This window comes from Monodon monoceros, unplaced genomic scaffold (genome assembly GCF_005190385.1).
Source record: "Monodon monoceros isolate NGI ecotype Baffin Bay Population unplaced genomic scaffold, NGI_Narwhal_1 Super_Scaffold_14, whole genome shotgun sequence".
Taxonomy (NCBI): Eukaryota; Metazoa; Chordata; class Mammalia; order Artiodactyla; family Monodontidae; genus Monodon; species Monodon monoceros.
The window spans coordinates 17919337-17947330 of NW_021703770.1; the positions used below are offsets into that span (position 1 = coordinate 17919337).

Consider the following 27994-nt stretch of genomic DNA (forward strand, 5'->3'; position numbering starts at 1 on the left):
CGGTGCAAGACAGTTATACGCGGTGTCTTTCTACCGAAGTGCTGAGGATAAACAGAGGATGATTATTTCAAGAGCAGATCAAACAACTTAAAATTGAGTATTCGGCATTCCTCTTCTTCAAAATTCCCTAGCCAATAATACACTAGGAATTTCCCCTTTGCCATCTTCTCTCAGGCCTTTCCTTCTCAACATTTTTCTCTAGGACTTTACCTCCAATCCTCTCTTCTTGGTTTCATGTAACCTCACTCTTCCTCCTTCTTGGGTTGCCAAGATTGCTCCAAAATCTTTTTTTGTGGCGTTTTGCAGATAATTTTGCTTTCTCACTGTGTGCCTTCCACTAAATTTGCCCAATAACCTCTAAGATAAAACACCCTTTTTTCTTTAAGATAACATACCGTCACCAGCAACATTTCTTTCAATTAAATTAAAATGTAAAAATACTTAGTTTTCTCTCCTCTGAAAATGGAATGGGCACGAAAACAACATCATCAACTGACCTTGGGAGACAGCACTGGCTTGGTTTGCTATTTGTAATTTGTTCCACAGATATTATATTAATCTGAGAATCTCATTAACTCCGCGAGGAAACAGAAACTCAGAGGCTTTAAGTGACATAATAAATTTGTCTAACTAAGAAGTGTCACAACCAGAACTAAAGTCCAGATCTCAGAAATTAAGGTCAGTAGTGATAGCCTTGGAGCTTTAGAAATTAAATGAGACAATGCCTTGGATAATGGAAAGACTTGTTTTTTTTAACTTAAAATACTTAGCTGGCAGAGAAGACTAGTAAGTAGCTCTCAGAGTTATACCTAAGCGACATTAACATGATCTTTACAAGAGATCAGTATATGCACAGACTTGGTGTTGCTACTACTTCCATAATTTGTCTAGCATCTGACCTCCTATTTAAAAATGCATGTATTTTGCAAGTTCTAGCTGAAACTGTGGAATGTTGCTGGGACCATGTTGGCTAAAACCAAGCCAAATAACTTTGCCTAAGAATGAGAAACTTCGATAACTTTGATAATGTTGTAGGTGGAAATGGTTATAGCAATGTTGCCATCTTGGTGTATTTTCTATCAGTTCTCCCTGATGAAGTTACCGCAGAAATGTGTTTATTTTGGGGGAGTACCAAGTGCTATGCTTCAGCTATCTCTTCTGATGCTTAATACACTGTCACAAAACTGTTATCTTTCCTATTTGACGTGCGACAAAACCAAGGCACAGAGTATTTAAGTGACTTGCTTAATATCACACAGCAGTTGAGGTGCAGAGGTAGGATTCAAGCTCCAAAAGCTATACTTAGGCTGAGCCTAAGCATCTCCACTCTCTGCCCCTGGATTCAGAATCTTTACCTTTGTAGCTTGCCATATATTGAGCAATGTGCATCTTATGCATCGGAGAAACTGACAACTTAAATAGTATAATCACTATCTCAAATGAGGGTGATGTTCCTGCTTCTATTATTTTTTTTTTTTTTTTTTTCTGCTCAGGCTGGGAAATAAATGTCACAGTCTTTTATCTACTATACATTCATCTGTTTATTCATGCATTGACGAACATTCAAATGAACATATATTTCACTCCATCTCTGTGCCAGGCACTCTTGTTTGTGATCAAGGCCCAGACTTCCTGAGTCAGGTACTTTTGTTGCTGTTTTAAAACACTGATAACATTTTCATTAGGTTCATGATCTCTATCTTCCTCATAAAATTCTGATTTTATCGGTATATTAACTAAGGCTCAGGAAGGTCAAGAGACTTGCCTTCTGCCAGATGGATGGGAAATAACAGGGATTTGAATTCAGATCTTCTGATTTGCTATCTTGATGCTTTTCTCACTGCATCACTAAAAAGGAAAACGTTTCAGTAATCCAAGAGCCACCTAAAATAGTAATCTGGAAAGAGCAACAAATGGGTACATTACTTATAATTCGTGCTCTTACAGTGTATTTCTATTTGAATTTTTATAATTGATTAATTACGTTTTAGATTTTGTTACAGACTCTTATTATCCATAAGTAAATGAAAGCATTTTTTTGAATTTTGCAGCTCTTATCCCTCCAACTTGGAAACTGGTTTCAGTCCATAGCTCTGAAAGACACGTATGTTTCTCTTAAGCACTTAGCTTTGGGAAAAGGATTGAAGTAAGGATTTATTCATTTTTAAAAAGCAAATAGCTTTCACTTTTCTCTATTTCACCCTTAATCCAAGTATTTATTGATACTTTAACCTTTCTTGTTGGTGGTGAGACTCTTAGAATATCTAGAGGTGTGAAAAATTAATTTGCTTTACTGAATAAGGAGCACTGTAAGAGTGATGGAAAGATCACGGCTACCTGACCAACAGAGGCAGCAAGAATATAACTTTGGTCCTGTTGTTCCCTTTCTATAAACAAGTCAGTAATCTCAGGACAGAACCACTCAGACATGCTTCCATAGTGGCAGAGAATTGCTTGGTATCAGTGACCTAGATGTGAAATGATTTATCAGAATTTTTTTCATATTTTTATCTCCAAAAATAAAAAGAATGTTTTTCACGTGGGTCTTAGAATCATAGTCATTTTATTGAATTTTTCATTGTCTTAAAAAGTACTGGCTTTATTAAAGTAAAATAAATTACCAAGCCAAAAAATAGAAAAATTTTTTCCTCAGAAAAAATAGCCAACCAGACATTTAATCAGACTCTCAATGCGTATATAATGTTTCTTGCAGCCTCTGGCTAATGATTTATAAGCTTCTCTTGGATAGAAAATCTCTTTACTAACTTCTGAATAAGTCGTATCACTTTAAGGCTGCCATAAGATGATTTCAAGAGATAATCGTGGGTTTATATTTAAACCAAAACTTTAGAGGCCAAATGAACTTTCTTAATTATTTTTTTTTTGACAGCCAGGAATATATTAAAAGGCAAATCAGTTATTCTCTGGTTACTCTAGAAATTCTTAGAAATTATAAGTGATAAGACATTTGAGATATAGTGCTTTCCTTTTATGAATCTCATTAAAAAATAAAATAGTAAGACTTATGAAGTGCTAGGGAACATTCATTTTACAAGTGTTTTACATCTATGAACTAGATTCTCACAAAAAGCCGAGTAGGTAGGCACTATTCTTACTAGGAAACAGGTATTTAGAAGTGAAGTGGCTTGCCCAAGGTTTCACCGCTAGTAATGACCATCTGGACCATGGGTACGGGCAATCAGCTTCAGGGTCGCAACTTCAGCCCGAAAGCCAGTCTGTCTCTCCTAGCAAAAGCTAATTCAACCATACCGACAATGTATTCCTGAAAAATGGGGGAAACTGAATTTTTAGATAATTGACTTCTCGGATCATTGATGGAGACACAGTAGTGATAGAAGTTATAGCGTGGCTCTTTTCCAGATGCAATCAATGCTGAGATGACTTTTTGTTTCTTCTTCAGGGCAATTATACAGCTCCTACAATTGGTGTTAAAATTCCTTTGATTCATCAAGAATTTATGAGTACCAACTCTGTGCCATGTACTTGCCTAAGCTGGAGGCAGTACAATGAATACAACTTAGTCTTTGAACTTGAGAATTCCTCTTTGTTAAAAAGCCAATTAAAAAAAAAAGAAACCAAACTTTAAAAATTCTATTATGCTATTCTTGTGGCTTAGTAAATAAGGACGTTAAAAAAATCATCTCTTTCTTTGATGATTGAGCATCAAGGATCTGGAGCTACCATGTGGAATGATGACTCATTCTATAGTAGATGGGTTTATGTAAGGAGATAGATTTAATTTGTTCAAACTCTAGAATTTACCTTGAAAATCATACTTTCCTAACATCTACGAGATAAGCTTGTTTTTCTGACATTTTTTGTTTTTTACATAAAAGAGGGCAATTCAGACTTTCTACTTATTTGCATGATTGCTGAGAGCTGTGTTTTTATTAATTGAATTTTTACAGTAATTGGCATGACACCTTTGACATTGGACTCTCAAAGTCATTTGTTTTCTCCTATTAGTTTTTTGTTTTTCTTTATACTACGTAATCACATTCCTATAGAAAAAAATGTAGAAAACTGGAGAGGCTTAGTACAGAAAAAACACCACCACTTGGGGGTTTATGTTTAAAAGAGTAAATATATCCTTTATTGCACATTTTTCAGAGAGGAAACTTCTCCATTCCAGCTGATGTGTGGAGTGTTGAAAAACCTGCATCTACATATTATGTATATGTTAGTTCTATAAGGAGACAAAAGTAGATACGCTACTATTAAGAGCTGGCAAGTGAAAGTCCAAATTGTATTTTGAGCTTTAGTCTCTCTACCTTTCTGCTTGCTGATCCCTATAATTCAACTGAAGCTTTCTTGCTAGTGCACCAAATGCAAGAAAGACTCCCCTAACTTGATCTGGAAGGCTAATGGCTGGATCTGACACAGCATATGCTGTAACATACTCTTGATTACTGAGTACACACAGAGGCTTGAGACAGCTGGCCATGGCCACGCTTCTGGCTTGGAGTCACGCCCTGAACTTCCACAGCTGAAAGGAGTCCATGCTTTTCTGGCTGCCTGATCCGCTACCCATGTGGCAACAGAGCCAAAGTGGTAAACCAGTTTCACCAAGGCTCGGATGTACCCAAAATGTTTACCTTGTACACTAATCCATATACTCTTTTATTTGAAAGTGGCTGCTCCTTTGTGATAATGACGTACTGTCTCTTTCGAGAAAGCACCCATTAATACATGTTGGTATATATTCCCCCCCCCCCCAAAAAACCATTTTGGAATAGAGTCCAAAGTAGGAGAGCCAGATTACTTAGGAGAGCTAAATCAGCATTTAGGAGTTTCCTAAGGGAATGCTCTTCCCAAGACCTCTTCATGTTCTTAGCTGAATTCTTGACATGCAAGTTCATGTTGGTTACTTCATACACAAGCTAAAGGTGAGGTAGAAAATTCTATGGTTCAATGTGTGGTGAAGTCATTGACTAACCCATAAGGCCATAGGAAGACAGTCAATGGCTCAGGATCAGGGTTAAATGAAAAGAAATTGATTCCTAAATAGGCAACAACATGCTGGAATCCATTTTTTATTTGTGTGTTTAGTAAGCAGGTAAACAAAGCAAATACCACATAAAAATCATGAAAGTCTAATTTAAAAATTACAATTGTTTGAAAATCAAGGCATCTTTTTTTCATATTTGGAGAATTCTGACATCTCCAGCTTCAGTTTAGAGATTGGATGTGTTGAGTGAATAGTTTGAACTGTCTATTGTTTCTTTAAGTGGCACCATTAAAAGGACGGGTCGGCCACTATAAAATATGGGCAAAGCAACTGTTGAAATAAGATGCAGCCAATATTTACCTGAATGATAAATTCATGTCAAGAATTCCAATTTACTATACATCTATGGACTTATGATACCCACCGTTAATCATACTTTTTCTGAGAGAGCCCATTATAATCTGTACAGAGCCACCAAGGAAGCAAAAGCAAGGATAAAATAAAAAGAGGTTGCTAGGATGAAGGTTGCAGATTCTAAACAAAGATGAGTGACACATGTTGGCTAGGATAAATCTACAAATAGCCTGGGGCCAGACATCAGACATTATTTGAAATGACAAACTTCACATTAACTAAAAGAAAAAAAAAAGATCATAGATGGAGACAGACAGTGGTGCTAAAAGTTATACAACTGCATGATTCATTTCCAGAAGAAATCAATGTTGAGATGACTTTTTTCCTCCTTCAGAACCAATAATGAGCCTCCTATAATTAGGTAAACTTTCTCTGTCCTATCAAAACAAACCGTTAAGCCGCAGAGAGGCCACTGACACATCTACCCTTCAACCAAAGCTATAGTATTTTAATTTAAGTACAATGCAAAGATGCATGAGTCAATCTACCGTAAATTTTCAGCAAATAGTGTGTGTCATTGGAAATAACTTCTGCTTTTCTGAAGACCGTAGATTTATTCTGTAGGAGTTTTAGAAACAAGCAACAATAATTTTAGCAAAAGCAATTCCCTGCGTTCACTAAACCATAACTGTCTGAAACTAGTTATTTCTAGAATTACACAGAACCAAAATAGCAAACATGTAAACAGAGAGCTATGGGTTAGAATTCATCAAATGAGGGGGGAAAAAGTTTTGAATTTTAAGGTATAAAATATCACAGCTGTTAACTATTTATAGTTGCCCAATTTTAATGCACAATTCAAGCACTAATTAAAAACATTCTCCATAAATAGAAAACCAATTTGCTGTGTATGCAGAGTGAATAATACAATCAACTTTCCCCAGCTATCAACTTTCTCTTCATACAGTCAGTCAAAAAGTAATTGACCTTTTGGACTTCTCATTAAAACTCAGCAATGGAGTCTGGAAAAAATGAGGCTAGGTCTATTCATGCCATCAAATGAGGTTATAGCATATCTAATCCCACCGTTTCAGTTTTGTCTATCGTCATCATGAGTTGCTGGGCTGTGGTCTGAACCAATTGGGGGTAAAAGCAGAGTTGAGCCGATTGGCCATGGCATATTTTATCCATTCCACACGTACAGGCAGAGCCTTAGTTTGCCACTGAGCTAATAAAATAAAAACATGAGACATGCAAGTGACATCTGTCCCAGTCAGGACCCTGGGATGGAGAGATGGGCTCTCATTGTTTCAACCTTATGTTGTTAGGTTGCGTTAAATTGTATTAAAGTCTAAGGCAAATTCCAGGAGGAGAAATTCTTTGTGGTTCTCATTTACCCCGCTTTCTGAAATTTCTGAGGACATTTCATTGAGAGCTTGGGACAAATTGGTGATGGTGGAGGTGAGGGTGTGGGTAAGGGTAATACATTTTCCTGGGAAAGGATAAAATCATGGAAGTTAATTAACAAATCCATGGGAGTCTAAAACTGGAGCTGGAAAGAAACAGAGATAGTCTCATTCAATCCTTTTATCTTATAGATAATAAGATCCAGAGATTTAGAGCAACCAGCCTCAAGTCACACTTTGCTGAGACATGAATATGGGTTTCAACTCCCAGCTGAGTTTTTACAGTCACAGCATAGCCTGACTACTCTTTCATGTACTTTCATGTTGTTTGTTAAAAACAAACAAAAGCAGAACGAAAATTCTCATTGAAGACATCTTGCAAAGCCACACATACGTGCTTGGGTCTTTGTGGCAACGGTTAGCTCTACTATGGCCATGGTGTGTGACCTTGATCATTTTCAAGTACACAGCATCTCCCACCCACGCCGCCTTTTTAATCCCAAGCTCTTGTAATAGGTTGTGTGGATTTCCTTATGGGAGGCCAAGTTTTAGAATGGACCTTCAGATTCTTTGCAAGTAAAATGTGGCTCTTTACCTTCAACAAGAAACTTGTGCTTTCATTAAGGTGACCGTATAAATTATCTTCCAAATCACACAATTGTGAGAGCAGATGGGGTAGTACTGATTATTACAACAGGACAACAGGTGCACACTGAACTACTCTTGGCAAACTAGGATATGGGCTCTCCCTAGCTTTAGTGTTTCCAATATCCACAATAGTAAAAATTCCCCTGTACAGGTATTTGTTCTATTGTGCAGTTTTTTTTTAAGGTTTGTTTTTGTTTTCTTACTTTGAAAGGCAGCATTATATAGTGGAAAGGTAGAAAAAAATACAAAGAAGAACATCTGGGGGTCTGAGTCCTACTTCTGTGAGACAAAAAAATCATTGTCCTTTCTTGGATTTAGTATTTGCATCTATTAAAAGATAGAGTTGGGCTAAGTCACTATTAAGTTTTCTTCTAGCCCTAATGGTCTAGGATTTCTTTGCCCCCCAGATTTCCATTTAATGTGTGTGTGTGTGTGTGTGTGTGTGTGTGTGTGTATACACACATATATATATGTCTATATACATATATAAAAATAGAGGTCAGTTATGAAAAGAATATGAAGTTTCAATAAACATTGAATAAGAAAACAACCAGAATTTGAGTCTGGAATACACTGTTGGTAATGTTATCTTTGAAAAAAAAAGCAAAATTGTTTACCTATATTGAAAGTCACACCCAGACACATAATGTCACAGCAACTTGGTAGTTCAGTACAGACAGGAAATGTTTTTTCATGTGTGTTTTTGGCAAAACTCTACAGCTTAGGGTACTGGTGGGTTTTTTTGTTATAACAGAGTCTTTTATGTGGCAAAGTCACATTAGACGCTGTCTGGTTGCTCCTGGTTACGAAGACTTTTCCTATTTGACTCACCTTCAATTTTTAGGCAAATTCTCTGGCTTCCTGCTATTGTTTCTGGTGTCTGCAAGTCCTTGCAATCTTTTATGTGCCTTTTGAGAGGAAAGTCTGGGTGATAAAAGTGTTACATGCCCCTTGTAACTTCAGAGGTGTTAATGATTAAAAGCATAAAAGTGGTTGGATAAGAAGCAGAAACAGAATTTATCAGAAATTCTAGATCCTTATCTAGTTTAATAAATCCCCCATTTAAATTATAAGTGATAAGCCTTATCTACTTTCTGCATATACTACAGGCACAATTTGGGACAGTGTTTTGTCTTTCCATAATGCTTGTCTGAATTCTAACATTTCAAAACTTCCTTAAGTCATCTTGCTGAGCCAGGGAGACAAATACAAATATGGGTGGTTTCTCTCCTCTGCTATGACTCTTGGTTGTAAATTTTAGGTGCAAGATTGCTTCTTCATTTGATTACTACAATACGTTCCTACCCAAGCTGCAGTATAAGGAATAGTTTAAAAAAACTAAAAAAACAACAGCTTATTGAGCTATGAGCTTAACAATGTGCTAAGCATTTTCTACATACAACCTCAACCAATCCTCAAAATGATCCATTACATAAAATGAGGTTCAAAAAGATCATTTACTCAACCAAGTTTGCACAGCTGATAAGTGGCAAAGCCAGGATTCAAACCCAAGTATATCTGAAATCCAAACCCTGTGTCCTGAACAACTATAGTCTTATCTCAGGGTATATCATGGGTTGACAACTTCCTTCTCTACATTTGCACAAAGTCTTATGTTTTTAACACTCTTACTAGCACATCCATTTAGCTTATTGGTCCTCATAATGTTCTACTAGGGCAGCAGAAAGGGTGGATGTTAGGTTCATTTTATAGATGAGGATGCTCAGAGAGGATGGTCCAGCATCACAAAGCTAGTAATTTGTAGTGCCAGCAAATGAACCTGTGTCTTTGGGCTGCTGCCCTAGAGAAAAGTCCATAAAACCAGAGTTATTTCTTGAAAGGCTTTTTAAACAGTAAGATAAAACCTTAAAGAAACAAAAATTCAAAAGCAGAATTAATCAATCATAAATAAGGAACACTGCCTTATTAATCATAAATGCTACAGGTAACATTTAACAAAATTTGGTTTTTCCTTCTTGCCTATCTCAACCAATGTCTGGCCAGTCTGAATTTGTGACAACACTAATAAATGATGGTAGTTAATAGAACCCAGACCTCTATGACTCCCTCTGTCTTGTCATGAACCACCTTATATTGACAGTCTGTTTTTCCTGCCAAATTCTGATGTTAAGTACAGAAACCATTTCTTATAGGTCTTCCCATAGAGTGGTTGCTCACTAAAAGTTTCTTGAATAAAAGCAGAAGGTGTTGTTGTTAAGACATGTAATAATAACATTTACTGAGTCTTGTTTAATATATACCAACCACTCTTGTAAAGACTTTAGCTGTATTAAAATATTTAATCCTAAAAACTATCTTATTTTACCTCAATCTCACAGGTACAGAAAATGAGGTACAATCAATTCAAACAGTTTTCCAGAGTCATAATACAGTAAGAGGCAAGGTAAAAATTTGAACCCAGTTAGTACAGTTTAGGAAAATTAAGATTTCAAACTCATTAGCACTCAGCAATTCTGTTAGGTGGTATTCTTTTAGTCTTGGATCCATTTCATAAAAATATTGAAACTGCATTCCTATAGTGTTTTTCTACTGAATTGATGTATGGAGGAAATGCAATTAAAAAAAAAAAAACCTTCAGATTCTCCTGCAAGAATTAAATGGTACTCCACCATTTGGAGATCAGACTGGAAAAAAGAAATGCTGCTTCAGCAGGTTCTCTCCTGAGGATCTGACAACAAGAGCCAGCATTAGGTGGTGGCAGATAATAACATGGGTTTTGGAGGAAGGCAAATAGGTTTGAAACCCAGCTCCATCCGTGTTTGGGGCTAAGTTCCCCAGAAGTCCACTCTTAGACAAGGATTTGTGTACCCCTTTGGCATGGTGCCAAACTAAAGGTGAAGTTTCACCCGGGTTATGCCCAGGCATAACCCCATATGTTCAGATGTTAGTTCTATTCTATGTGAGTTATTCTCCATTTGCTCCTGTTACTTTTTCCTGGGGGACTGTCCTTTATAGACCAGATCAGTCTCACTTGCCTTATGGCTTCCAGGTTTGAATTTGCCAAATTAGAGAGCGGAGATCAGGAGGTGGGGAGAGAGAAAAGTGGAGGTGTTCCCTCCACACTCCCCCTGCAGGGGCATAGTTTGACAGTGGCTCTTTCTTCTATCAATGGCCACAACTCCTGTTGAATGACCCTCTTGCGTACAGTTAAAACTCTTACTCTTGTGGATCCCAAAACCCATCTCCCCCTTCTGGTCCTCCGCCTCTGTTGATAGTTCTTGGTGATTCTCCATCTATTACTGGTTCCTTTAATCCTGCCCACACCTCCCTGTAAGTGGTCCTTTCATCAAATTTTCTTTACTCAAAGCCTTGAATATACATCTTGCCACTAAGGACTTGACTAGTCAATCTCATATCTGTATGGGTATTCTCGTTATGGATTTAAACAAAGCAGAAAGTCACAGAATACCTGTTTTACTACATGTTTCCCATTGACCTTCCTCTTTCTCCCTACATGCCACTGGACTAGGAGGGATGGGCTTTTGCTCTTCTCTTTGTGATAACTACATCCCTTACATCATATCCTGAATTTCATTTCAAATGGTTTAGAATAAAGCACAATTTTCAACCTTCCACCTTGATGTGCCAATGAGATATTAAAGAATTGAGAACAACTTTTTCTCTTTAAAGGATGTCTGCTTTTAGAGAAAGACAAATACCGTATGCTAACACATATATATGGGATGTAAGAAAAAAAAAATGTCATGAAGAACCTAGGGGTAAGACAGGAATAAAGACACAGACCTACTAGAGAATGGACTTGAGGATATGGGGAGGGGGAAGGGTAAGCTGTGACAAAGCGAGAGAGAGGCATGGACATATATACACTACCAAACGTAAGGTAGATAGCTAGTGGGAAGCAGCCGCATAGCACAGGGAGATCAGCTCGGTGCTCTGTGACCACCTAGAGGGGTGGGATAGGGAGGGTGGGAGGGAGACTCAAGAGGGAGGAGATATGGGGATATATGTATATGTATAGCTGATTCACTTGTTATAAAGCAGAAACTAACATACCATTGTAGAGCAATTATGCTCCAGTAAAGATGTTTAAAAAAAAAAAAAAAAGAATGTCTGCTTTTAAGACTATAGCCACGCTAGGCCCCCGCAAAAGAAAAACAAAATAATAACTCATTTAAGAGTCAAGCCCAACTAATGATGCCATTGTTGGTTGGTTGGCATCTACTTTCTTCTTTCTGGTGTTTTATGTCTCATGACTTGGAGTTGTTATAGCCAAACATAATTTACAGGAAGAAAGGAGTAGAATACATCCATTTAATAATTTAATATTATCTCTACTGCTTGGGCCAGAGATAGATAATTCCTTTGAGGTCCACTAACCTCACCTCTCATTTTAAAGATACGAAGGTGAATAAAATAGTACCATTCTTACGATAGGCAGAATGTCGGCCCCCAAAGATGCCCATGCTCTAATCTTTTAGAATCTATGAATACTTTAGGTTACACGGCAAAGGGGAATGAAGGTGGCAGATGGAGTTTAGGTTAGCTGAACTTAAAATAAAGACTTCATCTTGGATTATCTGGATAGTTCAGATGTAATCGCAAGGGTCATTAAAAGTAGAGGAGAGAGGAAGAAGAGAGAGGTAAAGAAATGGCAGCATGAGAGGACTTGGTCCAATGTTGCTGGATTTGAAGATGGAGGAAAGGGCCACAAGCCAAAGCTTCTAGGAGGTGGAAAAGGCAAGAAAACAAAATCTCCCTCAGAGTGTCCAAAGTTAAATAACTCCGCCAACACCTTGATTTTAGTGTGGTGAGACCCATTTTGGGGCTTCTGACCTCCAGAACTGTGAGATAATAAATTTACATCATCTTAAACTATTAAATTTATGGCAATTTGTTATAGCAGCAGAAGGAAACTAATATCATTCTAAACCAAATACCCTTAAGTCTTTAGCTTAGAGTTTTAATTGGTAATTATTTACTTAGCATCTTCTATGGATCATGCACTATGCCAGACACTGGATATATAACAAGAAATAAGACAGCCATAGGTTCTCTCCTCTTAGGTCTTATAGACTGGAGAAAGAGTCAGAAAGTTAAATCACATGTATATGTATAACTGAATCACTTTGCTGTACACCTGAAACCAGCACAACATTGTAAATCAACTGTACTCCAGTATAAAATAAAAATTAAATTAAAAAAAGAAATTTAAATCAGCTTTAACATTGACATAGGGGAAGTGCTATCCACAGAAGGGCAGTGTGCTATGGATGACCCAGAAGGGGGTGTGACCCTAGGAGGGGTCAGGAAAGCCTTCTGTAGAAGCGACTGTTTCAAGTTGAAAACTGAAGGGTGAGCAGAGGCAACTGACCCTGGGGATGTAAGTGGAATTGGGCGTTGAGGTGGGGCACAATAGATATAAACAGAAGTAAGAGCGTGTTCCAGAATAAAAAAGAAGGTCTTGGTGAAGCCAAGAGAAGGTTCTGCCTGACTGGCATAAAGGCTTAAGAGACAGCATGGTGGGAGAGGGGGCTGCTGACGTCAGCAGGGGCAAAGGGACAATGCTATACGTGCCACAGACTGTGAATCCCGAGCCTTCAGAAACAGAATTTGGGTGATAAAATTTAATGCTATTAGTAAGACGGCTACTCTTGAGTATATTTAATTTTATGTATATTGTAATTTTCTATATAAGTTTAATGTATATTATAATTTTATATGTATTGTACTTTTATGTATAATACTTAGACGGTCGTGCAAAATTGCAAAGAACTCAAAGAAAGCTAATGTGGCTGGAGATAAGCAAGAGAGGGAGAGCAGCATTTGAGGGGCAGGGTCTGGTAAGGTTGGGAAACAATTCAGGCATGTTTATTAAGTCGTGTGGACAGGTTAGCTCAAGAATAAGATATCCATGATTGATCTAAAGATTCACAAAGGTGGATCACAAGATTCACGAATGAATGAGAATGAGGGTATAATGTTACCATTTCAACACCAACATCCATTCATTGAAATACGTTCTTAAAACAAGTCTAAATACCAGGTTGCATAGAAAAAGGGGGAGTGAATGTACATAAACCCCTGTGGTATTTTGTTCAGTTGTTCATTTAGTTAAAGTAGTACTAAGATTAAGTCTTCACATCTCCTGGAAAGGGAAGTTTAATGGAAGAATGTTGATTCCCATTATGCCATGCCCATTTTCTAAAATTACAAGAAGCTTCTTAAATCCCCCATTTAAGTCCACTGCCCCATCCTTTGACTTTAACCAGAGCACAATTTTTGATACCCTTAAGGGGAAAGAAGGTGATAGAAGAAGGAAAGCTGGTATTTTATCATGTCAGTGAATTTACTGTGTACGTAATCCTATTACATTCTCTCAGCAACTTTAGAGAAACTGAACAATACTCAAGGTTATCAATCTAGAAACGGCAAAACTGAGATGTGAGCCCCGCTTGGTCTCATATTAAAACCCAAGTTTATTCTGCATTACCGTGTTCGTTTTCAGGCTCTCTATTCAGCAGCAGAAGAGAGTGAGAATCAGCTTTCTTGCTGCATCTCCAAAGTCTAGGGATATGTCCAGAAGAGCCTAGAAAAGGGGAGAAGAATGTTGAACTCCTGAATAAATTCAGCTTCTATTTATTGAGCTTCTGTTAAGTGCCGAGATTCATGTTGCGGATTTCACGATGAAAAAGACAGGGCCCAAACCTTCAGACAGCTAGACAACAAAATTTTGTATTTAATACAGTCACTTGAGAGAAAAAAAATACAGTCCAATGTGATCATTGCTTTTTTGGAATGAGTATCAATCAGAGAAGGCTTCCAAGAATAATAATCTAGGTGTACACGGGCAAAAGAAGAGAACTTTCTACCAAGGAAGTTCATACTGTGTATAGATGCTTGAGATGATCAATTTAGGATTCAGAAAACTTTGGGGACTGAGGATCTAATGTAGAGCGTGGTAATTATAGTAACCATGGGAGGCGATGAATTAAGTGTTAATTAATTTGTGGTAATGATGTATCAAATCGTCACATTGTACACTTTAAATACATACAATTTTATTTGTCAGTTTAATCTCAATAAACCTGAAGGGGAAAAAAAAAACATTTTGGAGAGAGCAGGAATGGAAACATCCCATCACCTCGAATGCCATTTATATGTCTGTAATTATTCCCATCAACTATGCTTTGTATATGAGTAAAATCCCATACACCTGGGAAGAACCAAGTTAAGTATGATTTCACCTCTAGGGCTGGGGTCTCACGAAAGCGCTAGAGCCCAGCCATCCTCCAGAAGATAATTTCCCACAACCAGCAGTGAATAATTCATTAATAATGAAGAACTTGGCTTAAGTAACATTATAAAATGTCAAATTCAGAAACAAGAAATTTGTTCTGGCATTTATTTATCCAACAACTAGTTATTAAGTGCTTCATCTGTCTCAGGCACTGTTCTGGGTTCTGCTAAAAGTGTGATGAATAAGTTAGATATGGTCCCTCCCCTCAGACAACTCACAAAATAAAATAATTAGATAATGGAAAAGATACACTTTACCAGAAAAAAATACAGACTTTTCTCCTAGATAGGTATAAAGGTTGTATGGGTCCTTATCTGGTTTGGAATGGGTGATTCTGGAAATCAATAATGATAGAAATCATCTTTGTGTTGGGGTGATGTGAATTTTTTTTCCCCTTCAGATCTACTCTTCACCCTTTTCAACTGCCCTATTTGCTGTGTGAAGTTGACCCATATGGACCCCATTGAAGGGGAATATATTTTGGCTTCTGCTTGGCTAAGTCAATGGGAAGCCCCCGTGACACTGCAGGGACGGGAACTCTCATGATACCTTGACCTTCAATGTAAGGCTACTGCTCCTCTCAAAGTGAACTTCTCCACGTGACTCCCCTTGAGGTCCAATATCTTCTCCTTCCTCTCTCCATTATGGCTCAGAGGTGGTAACAGCTCAGCTGCTATTTACCACCTGCAGATTATTGCATGATTCCATGGGTTTCCCCTCTATCCACTTGCATCATTGTAAATAGTCTCTTTGTAAATGACTCATCCTTAAATTATTTCAATTTGAGTGTGTCTTCTGTTCCCCTTTGGGACCCTGACTAACACCTTTGTTGTACCCAAGTTTCTATCCTTTATTTACTTATTCTGCTTACATCGACTGACACCACACCTTCAACCTGGTGTAGAGGACAACACTCAGATAGCGACAATAGAATACCTGACTAAAATAAGCACTCGCACATACTCTTAGTAGGAACTTAATTTATATATATGTCAAAATTTTAAATGCACTTATCTTCTGACCCAGAAATACCATGTAAGGAATTTATCCTGTTCATTACAGTGTTATTTGTAGTAACAAGATACAGAAATCACTGGTTGTATACATTATGGTATATCCAAACAACAGGATGATGTGCAGATGTTAAAAAGAATACAATAGATCTGTATGCAATAATATTGAAAAGTCTCCAAGATATGTTAAGTGAGAAATCAAAGTACTCAATAGTATTTTATATACCTATTTGGGTAAAATATACAATATAGTGGGTCTGCTATATGACTGGGTCTACACATAAAATTTGTTTTTGTTTTCGTATTTTTTGGACATATTAAAAAAAAGAGATTTTGAAAGGGATATGACGAGAGACTAGGGAAGGGAGATTGTTGCTTCACATTCTTTTAGCTTTCTGTGTCTGTTTTACTTTTTTTAAAAAAAATAACATGTGCTTCAATTAATTTTTTTAAATAACATAAAAATAGAAATAGAGATGTAATTTCAACCCCCTGTTTTGCTTAGCTTAATAGAGGAGTTCTGAAATAATAGAGGAAATAACTCCCTAAAACAAATGTACAAGAAACAATATCAGGACATTAAACAATATCACTTGTGAAACCTGAAATGGGAGCATTTTACTCCATTTATATCACATGAAAATCTACTGAAACTGACTTCAAAGGCTGAACCACATGTCCTCGACAGCCACCGGGGGCCTGTGAACATAACCTCTGCCTGTTTCCTCTTATTATTTTTGCAATGCAATTATAACTGAAAGTCCCCAAACCTTGTAATTGTCAACCAACTTTTGGAAAATGCAAATGGCTGACCAAGGATTAAATGGGAAGGCCCCTCCCACCCTCTCTGAACTTCGTGGTGGTCTTTGGGTACAAAATGACCTAGCTGCAGCAATTCTCAAAGATGAGCCAAAGAAGAAAATAGTTGTCTTTTCAGAAAGGGTTTCTCTGTGGACATCCAAGATCGCAGGAAGAAATCTGTATAATATTATTTCCTTTTCCCGGAATTTACTGGCATCTATCCAAGGTTTTTCACTGAAAGTTAACATCCTCCTGTATACAGATAGGTTTGATATCTGAGCTCAACTGGGTCAGCCCATTTTTGTGCAAACGATATTAATATTCTGTCCATGCCTCAGGCACTCTTTTTAATCCAGCACAGTTTCACATCTCTTCTTCCTGTTTCTGCTTTTCACAAATAATCACAACCAACCATAGATAGCGGATATTCCCGGAAGTACCAAATAATAGCTAATGCACATACAAAGCATTCTGAGCTTAAATTTCCTTTTAGAAGAATTCAGATCATAAGCATTGTAATTTCTGATAGAAACTTCCATGCACACAAGCGTATTGCATTAAATATTTTCCATTCTTCTTGCTTATTGACACAGCATCTATTGTGATTGTTACTCATATGCTATAAAGAGGCTAAACAGGCAAAAAGGTGGAAGAAAACGTTTCGTAGGTGGTCTTGCTCAATGAACAGGGAATACTATGTTATTTGTATTGCTTCTGCTAACTCAAAGTATTAGTCTCTGCTCTTTTTGAATGATGTGATTAGTTCTCATCTATTGAACCACAGGCAGGCACTGGACTAAGCGTATTCCATGTATTATTGCATTTCAGCTGCATGATAAACTTTGAAATAAAGATTCGATTCCTGTTTTACAGATGAGAAATGGAAGTTCAGGAATAGTATCTGGGCTCCACACAGCTAATAAATGGCAGAGCCGGTGTTTGTCTTCAATATACATGTCTTTTCTTCTAAAGCCCAAGAGTGGGACTCACATCACAGAGCTTTAAATGACCAGAGTGGCCACTATTTTATCTCTAAAGAGAGTGAATTACCCCAAAGCCCCAATAACTCCCCTGCAGCCAAAATGAACCAGCAGGTAATATCCCAATGTAAAAAACCAGAGTTAGACATTTCTGAGATTTTTACCCCCTGATATTTTTCTGTCCCCATCTGCAGCCTGAAAAGACCCTTCTGTGGGTTTTCCTGGAAATACTCAGACTCTCCAAATCTCTACTTAGAAGGGCTTCTAGTCTACCATATTTGGGCAGCAGAACTACAAGGTGAAAGAGAGATGACAAAATTCAAGAGAACACATCACAAAAAGTCCCTTTCTGAATTGTTTTAAAACACAGACAATGGCCAAGAAGACCTTTTTTATTAAAGAACAAGGTTTTCCTTTTCCAGAGAAACCGCTCTTATTACTTTCTCTATTAAGAAAAGGGCAATACTTACGATGAGTACAAAACCATAGCCATGGGCTTCCCTGGTGGCGCAGTGGTTGAGAGTCCGCCTGCCGATGCAGGGGACGCGGGTTCGTGCCCCGGTCCGGGAAGACCTCACATGCCGCGGAGTGTCTAGGCCCGTGAGCCATGGCCGCTGAGCCTGCGCGTCCGGAGCCTGTGCTCCGCGGCAGGACGGGCCACAACAGTGAGAGGCCCGCGTACCGCAAAAAACAAACAAACAAACAAACAAAAAAATCCATAGCCATGAGGATCTTGGAGAAGAGCTTGAAAAAATGCATGAACTAAACCAACAGCCACACCGACTGGACAATGGCATGCCTTCCTTTTGGTGATGTGCCTGTCCTCTCAGTAGATTGTGTGGCTCAGTCACCATATCCCTTTGAGCTCAGAGTCACCATCAGAGTGAATACTCCGTTATACAGTCAAAACCACAGAATGCAAAGGTTGAAGGGGGCTACAGAGCCTTCAAAAATGTCAACTTTTCCAATTCCTCCCTACCCTAGCAACCCATGCCTCAACGCATATTTTACAGACGAAGGGTGACATGATGGTTGCCTTGCCAATAGATAGCTAAACTAGGAGTCTAAACCAAATTTCTGAATTTCCAACACTCTGCTCATTCCACAACATGGGAGGACTTCACTTTGAATCCTCGTTAACTTCTTAACAGTGGGTGACCAAACTCTCTTAAGTCTCAAATTTCCCCATCTGTAAAATGGGAAGATTAATGGTACTTGCAGGTTAATGCTGTGCTTGATACACAGTAAGTGCCAAGTTAATATGTTATCACCACCATCATCATCATTATTAATACAGTGTTTTCCAAATCAAAGTCTTATTCCCTAAGACGTCATATATATGGGCTTTAAAAATTACATTTAGAGCTTCCTTGGTGGCGCAGAGGTTGAGAATCTGCCTGCCTATGCAGGGGACACGGGTTCGAGCCCTGGTCTGGGAAGATCCCATGTGCCGCGGAGCAACTGGGCCCGTGAGCCACAATTACTGAGCCTGCGCGTCTGGAGCCTGTGCTCCGCAACAAGAGAGGCCGCGACAGTGTGAGGTCCGCGCACCGCGATGAAGCGTGGCCCCCGCTTGCCACAACTAGAGAAAGCCCTCGCACAGAAACGAAGACCCAACACAGCCATAAATAAATAGATAAACAGATTTTAAAATTACATTTACCCTCTATGAATGCTCAATTGTCATTGTAAGTTGAATTAAGGTCAAGTGTAGCATAATATATACATAATACGTAATTCTTCCTCCTATTTACCCTTCTTCTGGATTAACTTCTAACGTGATCAAGAGAAAGAACTCTGAATAAGAGGATAAGTGTTTTCAGTAAGACACAGGGGAATGGGGAGGCCCTCTGTATGGTCGGTCTGGCCCTTCATCTAATTTACCATCTCTTTCAACTACATGTCCCATGACAGTCATCAGCGTCACTATTCACCAACTGATATGCTTATGTCAGAAATACAGTGATCTTTTTCAACTACTTTTCTACTTTTTCATCCAATGCTTCAAGCTAATCAGTGACTTCAAGCTAATCCTATAAATTTTATCACTGTAATCTGTGTGTAATCCACCCCTTCTCTCCATTTTCATCATAATGACATAAATGTTGACTCTCATCATCTATGACTTTAATTATGCAAGAATCTCCGATTACTCCCCCCTCCCCATTTTCCACACTGCCGCCAGAGGTAACATCTAAAGCAAAAAAATAAGATTGTGTTTCTGTTTTGTCAATCAAAATCATTCAGGGGCCCCAGCTGTCCACAGAATAAGGCCTAAATTCCTCGACAAGACAAAAAGCCCTCTTCAGCCTCAATTCCCAACAATTTCCACATCAAATTGTATGTCCAGAACATGTTGAAATACTTGTAGTTTCCCAAACACACCAAGATTTCTGGCCTTAATTCTTTCTTCTGATTAAAATGCTCTTCTCATTACACTATCTTGTTTGATGATTAACTTTTATGTATCCTTCAAAACTCAGCTCAGGTTATACCTCCCTGAAATCGGCCTCCTCTGTATCTAGCAGCACCCTGTTCTCACTTCCCAGGTCTCATTACTGTGAATTTTATATGCCTCTATTACTGTACTGTTTTGGAATTTTTTACTTGTCTCTTTCCTCCACTAATGGGAACTTTCCTGGCTAGAGGGTAAGTGTTTTCTTCTTATTGGTACCCTCATGTCTATCCTAATACCTGGCAGGGAGTGAGTACTCAAATGATTTGTTTTAATGAATGAGAACCATCTAGACTCGTGATTGATAATCAGTTACTGCCACGTGATATTTCATTTGGTCTACATATTTCAGAGATGGAATGTTGGAGGAAGCTCCATGTACCCTTGGTTGCGGAGCGGATTCTCACAACCATAAAACAGGGTGTGCACAACCACAACTCCAGAAACCTTTAATCTGGTCTGGAATATGATGTAACACGGGCACCACCCTACGTCTTTCCTTCCAAAGAATACATTGGACCTTTAAATATGGTTTCCATCTGGGGTGATTAGAACCCAACATGATGTGATGCTCTCTCACAACTTCCGTCCCTCCATCCCAGAGTCATCAGTGGAATTTTGAAATCTTCATAGAAAATACAGGATGAATAATTATAAATACTTTTTCACACAATAACTCCAAATTGTAGGTGAGGGGTAGGGTAGTCGTTATCTTTGATATGAAATATGGTTAGTTCCACAGGCATGCATTCACATGTTCAGAGCTTTATGGTAATTTGTTGATGGAAAGCACTACAGTTTCTTAAAAATTTTCAAAACAACAATATGATAATAAGTACTGCTTATGTTCCAAGACTTACTCTAAGCTCATTACACGTATTGACTTATTTGATTCTCCCAACAACCACAATGAGGTAACTACCATTATTACCTCTCTCTTAGTGATAGAAATTGAGGCTCAGAGATTTGTCTTTGTTCATCTTTTAATTGCTTGTACCTAGTATGGTTAACATTCAGATAAGTTTTGAATGAATGAATGAATAAATAAATACCACACTACCATTAGTTAGCCATTGTGATTGTTATTCCTGTCAGCGGAAGGAAAATAATGTTTCTCTACCTGAGATGACACGACCACGTATGAATTAACGTTTGAAGTATCTTTCACTTTCTCAAAAAGAAGATTATGAAGCATTCTCATTTTAAAATAGAGATAACAGCTCCTTAAGTTTCTGTGTCATACACTTGACATTTCACTTTTTCCAAAAGTCTGTCCTTTACACTACTGTGCAATTTCAGTATGATATATGATATGTATCAAACCTTTCCTTAACCATGTATCCAGCAATTAGTCATTTAATGTGCCAGACACTCTCCTAGATGTCAAGGAAACCAAGACGTATACGATAAAGCTCCTCTTAGGAGCTCATAACTAAATGGAGGAGACACGCAGGCAACCACAATAATACTCGTATCTGTCAATACTGAGTACATGCTTAGTGCATTTTGTACACATTTTCTCATTTAATCTTGACAGGGAACTTCCAAGGTAAGCTGAGAAAATCAAGGGTGTAATTGGTCCAAGGTCACTTAACTAATAAAGGCTGAGTTAGGATTTAAATCTAGGACTGTCCAATCTCAGGGCTCACCGTAAGACATTATGAGACAACATGTTAAGGACTTTAATCCAGGCTGAATAGAGAAGGCAGGGTAACATAGAGGAGAGAGAAAGTAATTTTTCCACCGGCAGAGAAAGGAAAGTCTGTGTGTATTTCTACACTCACATATATGAGTTGGAGAAAGCTTCATAGAAGAGAAGATATTTTAGCTGTGGAGAGGAGTTAAACTCACAAAACAATCAGTTAAGGTCCCAGAGCTATGCAAGAGATTGATGACTTCAAAGTAATTAGCACAATATTGTAAATCAACTATACTTCAACAACAAAAAAAGAGTAAATTAGCTGTTGCTGGAAAATTAGCTACATATAAGGGAGTGGCAATAGATGATGTGGTTGTCCATATGCTAAGAAACTTGTACTCTGCCTTACTGGAAATGGGATTTTAAGCAGGAAAATGATGGTTGGGTTTGAATTTGTATAAAAGATCGTTAGCTATCTATAAAGGATTATTTGGGAAGAAGAAAGATTTGAGGCAAACACATTAGTCTCGACAACAGCAACTAAGGATCTGACCCAGAGAAGTAGCAAGGTTGGGGCTGGAGAAGAGGGCACGAGTAAGAAAGATATTTAAAACAAAGAATCGATAGAATGCATGGATTGAATGTGGGCATGATTACGGTTTGGCAATCTATTGAATTTAGCCCTGTAGCACAAGGTTATTTCTGCAGCTGTCTTGAGTGGCTATGGAATTAAGATAATAACTGATTTTACCAGGCACTTACTATGTGTCAGATATCATTTTAAGCCATCACAACAAACCCATGTGGTAGGTACTATCATTATTCCCATTCCACGGCTATAGAAAGTGAGGCACAGAGAATTTAAATAATTTCCCCAAGGATATAGAGCTATGGTAATGCAAACTGTGAAGCTCTGCCCAGACTCCCTTTAGGATCAGGACATATGCCTCTAATGGCTGGCAGTGTTGCTACCTGACTGTCCTCAGCTCCTAGCCCCAGTAAGGGAAGACAGCCACATTGCCCAAAGTCATGATACCGTTCCTAGGGGCAGCCTGCAACCAATGATTGATAGATACAGGGTTACAAAGGCCCTCTCCAGCTTCACTTAACTCTGAAAGCCCATTCCAGCTTCACACAAGTTTGGCTTTGATGAGAATCCACATAGCTCTACTTCTTTTTTTGCCCAATCCTGCTTCCCTCCTTAATCCCCACAGTGTTGATCTCAAGAGCACTCCTTAATTAACATCCTACACACCTATCTTCATCTCAGAGTCTGCTCTCTGAGGAATCCCTTCTGAACAGCCACCAAATGAAAGAGCTAGCATTTGAACCCAGACAGATTGGTTATAATAGCCGTGGTTTTAAACACTTTTCTATATAGCTCTGCAAAGTCAAAGACCCTAGGGCAATGCCCAGGACTGCAAAAATGATTCTCAACCCATCATGACTTCTACTTTTTGTATTAGTTCATAACGCAGAACAGTCATTCAATAAAATTATACTTGAAAAGAAGATAATTGAGAAGATGTTGAACCAGGTACTGTCAAAATCAAGGGAGGAGAACGTTTCGAGAAACAGGAACTGGTCAACTACACCAAGTACTGAAGGAAGATTAAATGGGATAAGGACTAATAAACGTCCAATGGCTCTGGCAATGGGATGGTTTGAGCAATCCAAGTGAGTTCTGTTGACGTGACATAATGTAAGCATAAATTATACTGCTGTGTTACAGACAGAATGGGATGATGAGAGAATGAGATGATGCGAGAATGTAAAGATGAGGAGTGATCGTAAACTGTGATGTCAAGGAACTTGGCTTTCAAAGGAGCCAGGATAGAGTCTTGGTGCTTTCTAACACTGCTCATGTGTTAAGGTTGAGTTGGGTCTATGTCGGCTGCATAAGCTCAAGAAGCCTGGAGTAATACGGTTTGTCATAAATTTTAAGCAAACATCTGAGCTTCTGTGAACACTCATTTGCACCACATCTTCTCCTTTCTCAAGAACTGGAGGTTCCCAGAAGTGAATCCTCAAACCCCACACTGTGATGTGGTCAAGCTGAGTGCTTACTCACTTTGTGCTCGGTGTCCGTACTGTCGATTTTTTGGAAGCCCAAGTTTCCCCTAACATCTTGCCCCGCCATTACACTATGAAGTACACCAGGAACTGTTTCAGGTAAGAAGTTCCTGACCCAAGGCCACGGGGGTGGGTGGCCCAGGGGAATTAACCACAGAAAGTATTTCCCACAAACCCACAGAGCACAGAACCCATGTTTGAAATGCTGGTGTTTGTGCTTGTTTATTCTCAGTAGAGTGCAGTACCAAGCATTATGTAAGAAAGGCAAGAGCAGCTAAAACTTTAAAAAATAATCTCTGTGGTAAATTTGAAAACAAATGTTGGACTGGAATATTTCAGATTTTCCACTCAGTGGATTGAATTGCTAGATATTTCAGTACCACTTTCTTTCCATTTAGCTTTGGAAAGCAAAGATAAAATGCATGACCTCACAGTCAATTTCCACATTCTGGAAGGAATAGACACTGTAGATTTGAGCTGGAGACTGAGCTCTGAAGTATGGTGCTATGCAGATGCAAATACGTGCTACCTCAATTGTATGAATATCTTATAGAAAGTGGGGTCTTTTTGTTAGTTATAATAAACCATGTAAACTCCCAGCTCACTGTAACTCACTGTAACTGGGTTGAGAGATGACATGTCAATGGTCTTGCCCAGACCTCTTGTAGCTTAAAAAAGACTAGTGTGAGAACTTGATAAATTATAAAACCTCCCTCAGGTTCCCTTTTGAACCATTTTAACAAGTATAACTTTTATTCTATAAAACTTGGAAGCAAGAAATTTCACATTATTCTCTTTCAGTAAATCAGATGGCCTGTTCTGACCCTCCATGTTTCTGAAAAAAGTAAGAAAATGTAACCAAGCTTCAATATGACACTTCCTCCTCAGTGTAATACAAGAACAGTAGAGGTTTCGTGCCATCTAGGATATTCAATGAGGGCCACTCTGCTCACTACCCTTAAAAGCAGGTGGTGGCACCTCATTATAGATGTGTCTGTGTGCACATTTGTGTATGCGTGTGTGTATGTGTGTTTGTGTGTCCACGTGTGTTTTGTGTGTTGGGGGGGAGGAGGCAATTCTACCTGAAGGGCTGAGCCTTAAGAGTCAGCACCCAGCATCCCAAGACCATCCATGTGGCCATTCCCATTTGAGGTCACACACATAATCGAGGCCCTACAAGGGGTCCCACTATTAAAGACCACGAGTAAAATGTCATCTCCCCCAATCTCTGGGAAAGCTCTAAAAATAATAAAAAATGTTTTTTTCCTGGGCTTCCCTGGTGGCGCAGTGGTTGAGAGTCCACCTGCCGATGCAGGGGACGCGGGTTCGTGCCCCTGTCCAGGAGGATCCCATGTGCCGCGGAGCGGCTAGGCCCGTGAGCCATGGCCGCTGAGCCTGCGCGTATGTTTTTTCCTCATTTGTTCCACTTCCACCTTTCCCAATTCTTGAAGCCTTTCTTCATAAAAAGTGAGACCAAAGGTCCCAAAGAATATTCTAGGAATGGGTAAGAAATAAATGCTAGGTAACCGTCAACTTTGTCTTTTGTCAAAAGCTACTTGCCCCCTACCTAACCAGAGGCATGGAAACACAAAGTTTAAAACACTTTCTTGAAATGGAAGCCTGAAAAAGTCACAGTTTTTTCTCACAACAAAACAAATTTAAAATCTAAACTGTGCTGTATACTCTTCACCTCCCAGCCCTTATCACATTAGCATGTTTCTGACAAGACCTCCCAGAAGGAATATGTGTCCGTGTGAGGTTTTGACCTGCAGTGTCTAGCTCCGGACAAAAGCAGCTGGAGTACAGGACTGTCACAGCCTCTCTAAAAACAAAAACAGCAACAAAAAAATACTGCTTCTGCCTCTTACAAAGCTATTTCTCTGATTTCAAATGAGGGTTTGTAATTGCAGCTTTCACAGGTTGTCTTTACATCAAATAAATTGATTAAAAGATAAATGCAGAATGGGGTGCTTCTTTTGCTGAAAGATGTAATGATTGAGATATACATTCTAACAGAAACAACATCATTGTTCTATTTCACTAAATGTTATCCATTCTTTCAACATCACTAAAATTTAAAACCAGAATATTTTCCAACTTTCATAGAAATCACAAAGGGAGAACTAAGCTGAATACTTAACGTGTTTAGAAACTGGGGATTTTAAACCATCCTCTGGAACATAAGTAATCTCAGTTTTAGTTCTGTTCATTAAATTCTATTGCACCATTTCTCCTTCCACAACTCAGTCACTTTTATCCCACATTTAAAAAGTACTCTCTACCAAGCTCTCTGCTTCTCTCTGAAGTTTCCTTTAAAAATACCAACCTCAAAAATATCTGGTCAGAAATATCATCCATTTATTCATTCTACAAATGGGATACATAAATGAAACAAATAAATATAAATCCTTGCATTCTTGGAATTTATATTGGGGGAAATGGATGGAAGACAGGCAATAAATAATAAACAGAGTAAGTAAGTAAAATACATGGCATACTACATGGTGATTAGTGCTACAGAAAAAACACAGCGGAGTCAGCAATATTGGGAAGAGGGAAGTGGCTTGTGGTTTTAAACAGGGTAGTTGGGTGAGCTTTATTCAGACAGCAATATTTAGGGAAAGGTTTGAAGCAGGTGCACGTACAACCAGGTGGGTGTCTGAGGGACGAGCACAGATGACGGTAGCTGCCGCTAGTGGATCAGGTGGCCAATGCAAAGGTCCTCAAGCAGGAGGTGCTTGTTGAATAGGAGGAAGATCAAGGAATCCATAGTGAGCAAGGGGAGACTAATAAGGGGCAATGCCAGAAAGACAGAAGGAGGGTCTCCTGGCATTTTCAGGATTTTGGCATTTACTCAGTGAGATGTAAGTCGCTGGAGGATTTTTTAACAGAAGAACGTCACGACCCTTCTTACATTTTAGAAAGATTACTCTGACTGCTGAGTTGAGAATAGTCTGGGGAGGACTGGTTAGAAGGCTACTGCAACGATCCAGGCAATAGGTGATTGTAGCTCATACAAGGGTGGAAGAAGAGGAGGTGGTAAGAAGTTCTCACTTTGTCACTTTCTAGATCTTTTTTTTTAATAAATCTATTCATGCATTTATTTATTTTTGTCTGTGCTGGGTCTTCGTTGCTGCGCGGGCTTTCTTTAGTTGCAGCGAGCAGGGGCTACTCTTCGTTGCGGTGCGTGGGCTTCTCAGTACGGTGGCTTCTCTTGTTGCGGAGCACGGGCTCTAGGTGCGCAGGCTTCAGTAATTGTGGCTCGAGGGCTCTAGATCGCAGGCTCAGTAGTTGTGGCGCACGGGCTTAGTTGCTCCGTGGCATGTGGGATCTTCCCAGACCAGGGCTCAAACCCGTGTCCCTTGTATTGGCAAGCGGATTCTTAACCACTGCGCCACCAGGGAAGTCCCTAGATCTATTTTGAAAGAAGAGCCTAAAGGATTTCCTTAGAGATCGGATGTGGGATGTGAAAAAAATGGGCTGCTTTTCCCAATGTCATTACGCTGCATGAATGATGAACTCTTTTCTACCTCTTCCCCACCTCAAGCCATTTCTTCTGCTTAGTGCTGAAGTCGTTTTTATATAAAGCTAACATTTCACCGAGATTTTTATATCTTTGCTGTTTTATCCAGCACAGACTTAGATGGGAAATAAAAGGTTTAAGGGGCACAAATGCTTGACTGCGGGAGGGCCCTGCCTGTCTGGAAGGGGATGCTGATAGTTTGTTTTTCATTTGCTCTCCTTAAAAAAAACTGGTCAGCGCTTAAATTGTCACAGAACAAACAGAACAATTTATGAGGCTGATCTAATTTACTTTTGACAATTCCATCACCATCCGACAGTTAACAGCTTTTATTTTACTCTGAAACATCAAGATATTCTATTTGGATGTTGCTGGGATAGAGGTGAGAGGAATCTTGGCATTTGAGCAAGACGATTGCCGGAGGGAGCAATACCAAACCATGAGACGGCCTTGCCAATTTTTGTCCCAAAGCCAGCTTTATGGGTAACGATGGTCAAGAATATAGATCAGTTGACTAAGCTGTTTTACATACGTCAACCTATGTAATCTTTGCAGCAAACCTGTGGATTACGTGCTGTTGGCTGCATGGTACAGAGGAACATATTGTCTCACAGAGGTGTATTGATACCCCCAAGTCTTGTCACTGATAAATGACAGAGCCAGGCTCAAAATTGGGGTCAAAATTTAACTCTAGTAATATTTCCACGATGTTGCAGTCGATGGATCTGGAAAGAGAAACTGGACCATAAAATAACTTTGTTATTTCACAGTCTTGTTAAGGATGGGTCTTTCCAGGAACATATGGTGATGGTGGTTAATAAGTTTATAGGATTTCTAAGGGCCTTGACCTGAGA

General features: G+C 38.9%; 1 protein-coding gene across 3 annotated transcripts in view; it reads right to left on the bottom strand.

Moving 5' to 3' along the window:
- The window catches only part of COLEC10 (collectin subfamily member 10), a 166265-nt gene that overhangs the window by 47109 nt on the left and 91162 nt on the right, over nucleotides 1-27994 (bottom strand). For all 3 annotated transcript variants that reach the window (XM_029222915.1, XM_029222914.1, XM_029222912.1), the window contains one exon: nucleotides 13850-13945. Coding sequence is in view for 2 of the 3 variants with exons in the window: in XM_029222914.1 (XP_029078747.1) it covers nucleotides 13850-13945 (96 nt within the window). In the remaining variant the exon portion in view is untranslated. The remainder of the gene's footprint in view (nucleotides 1-13849; nucleotides 13946-27994) is intronic.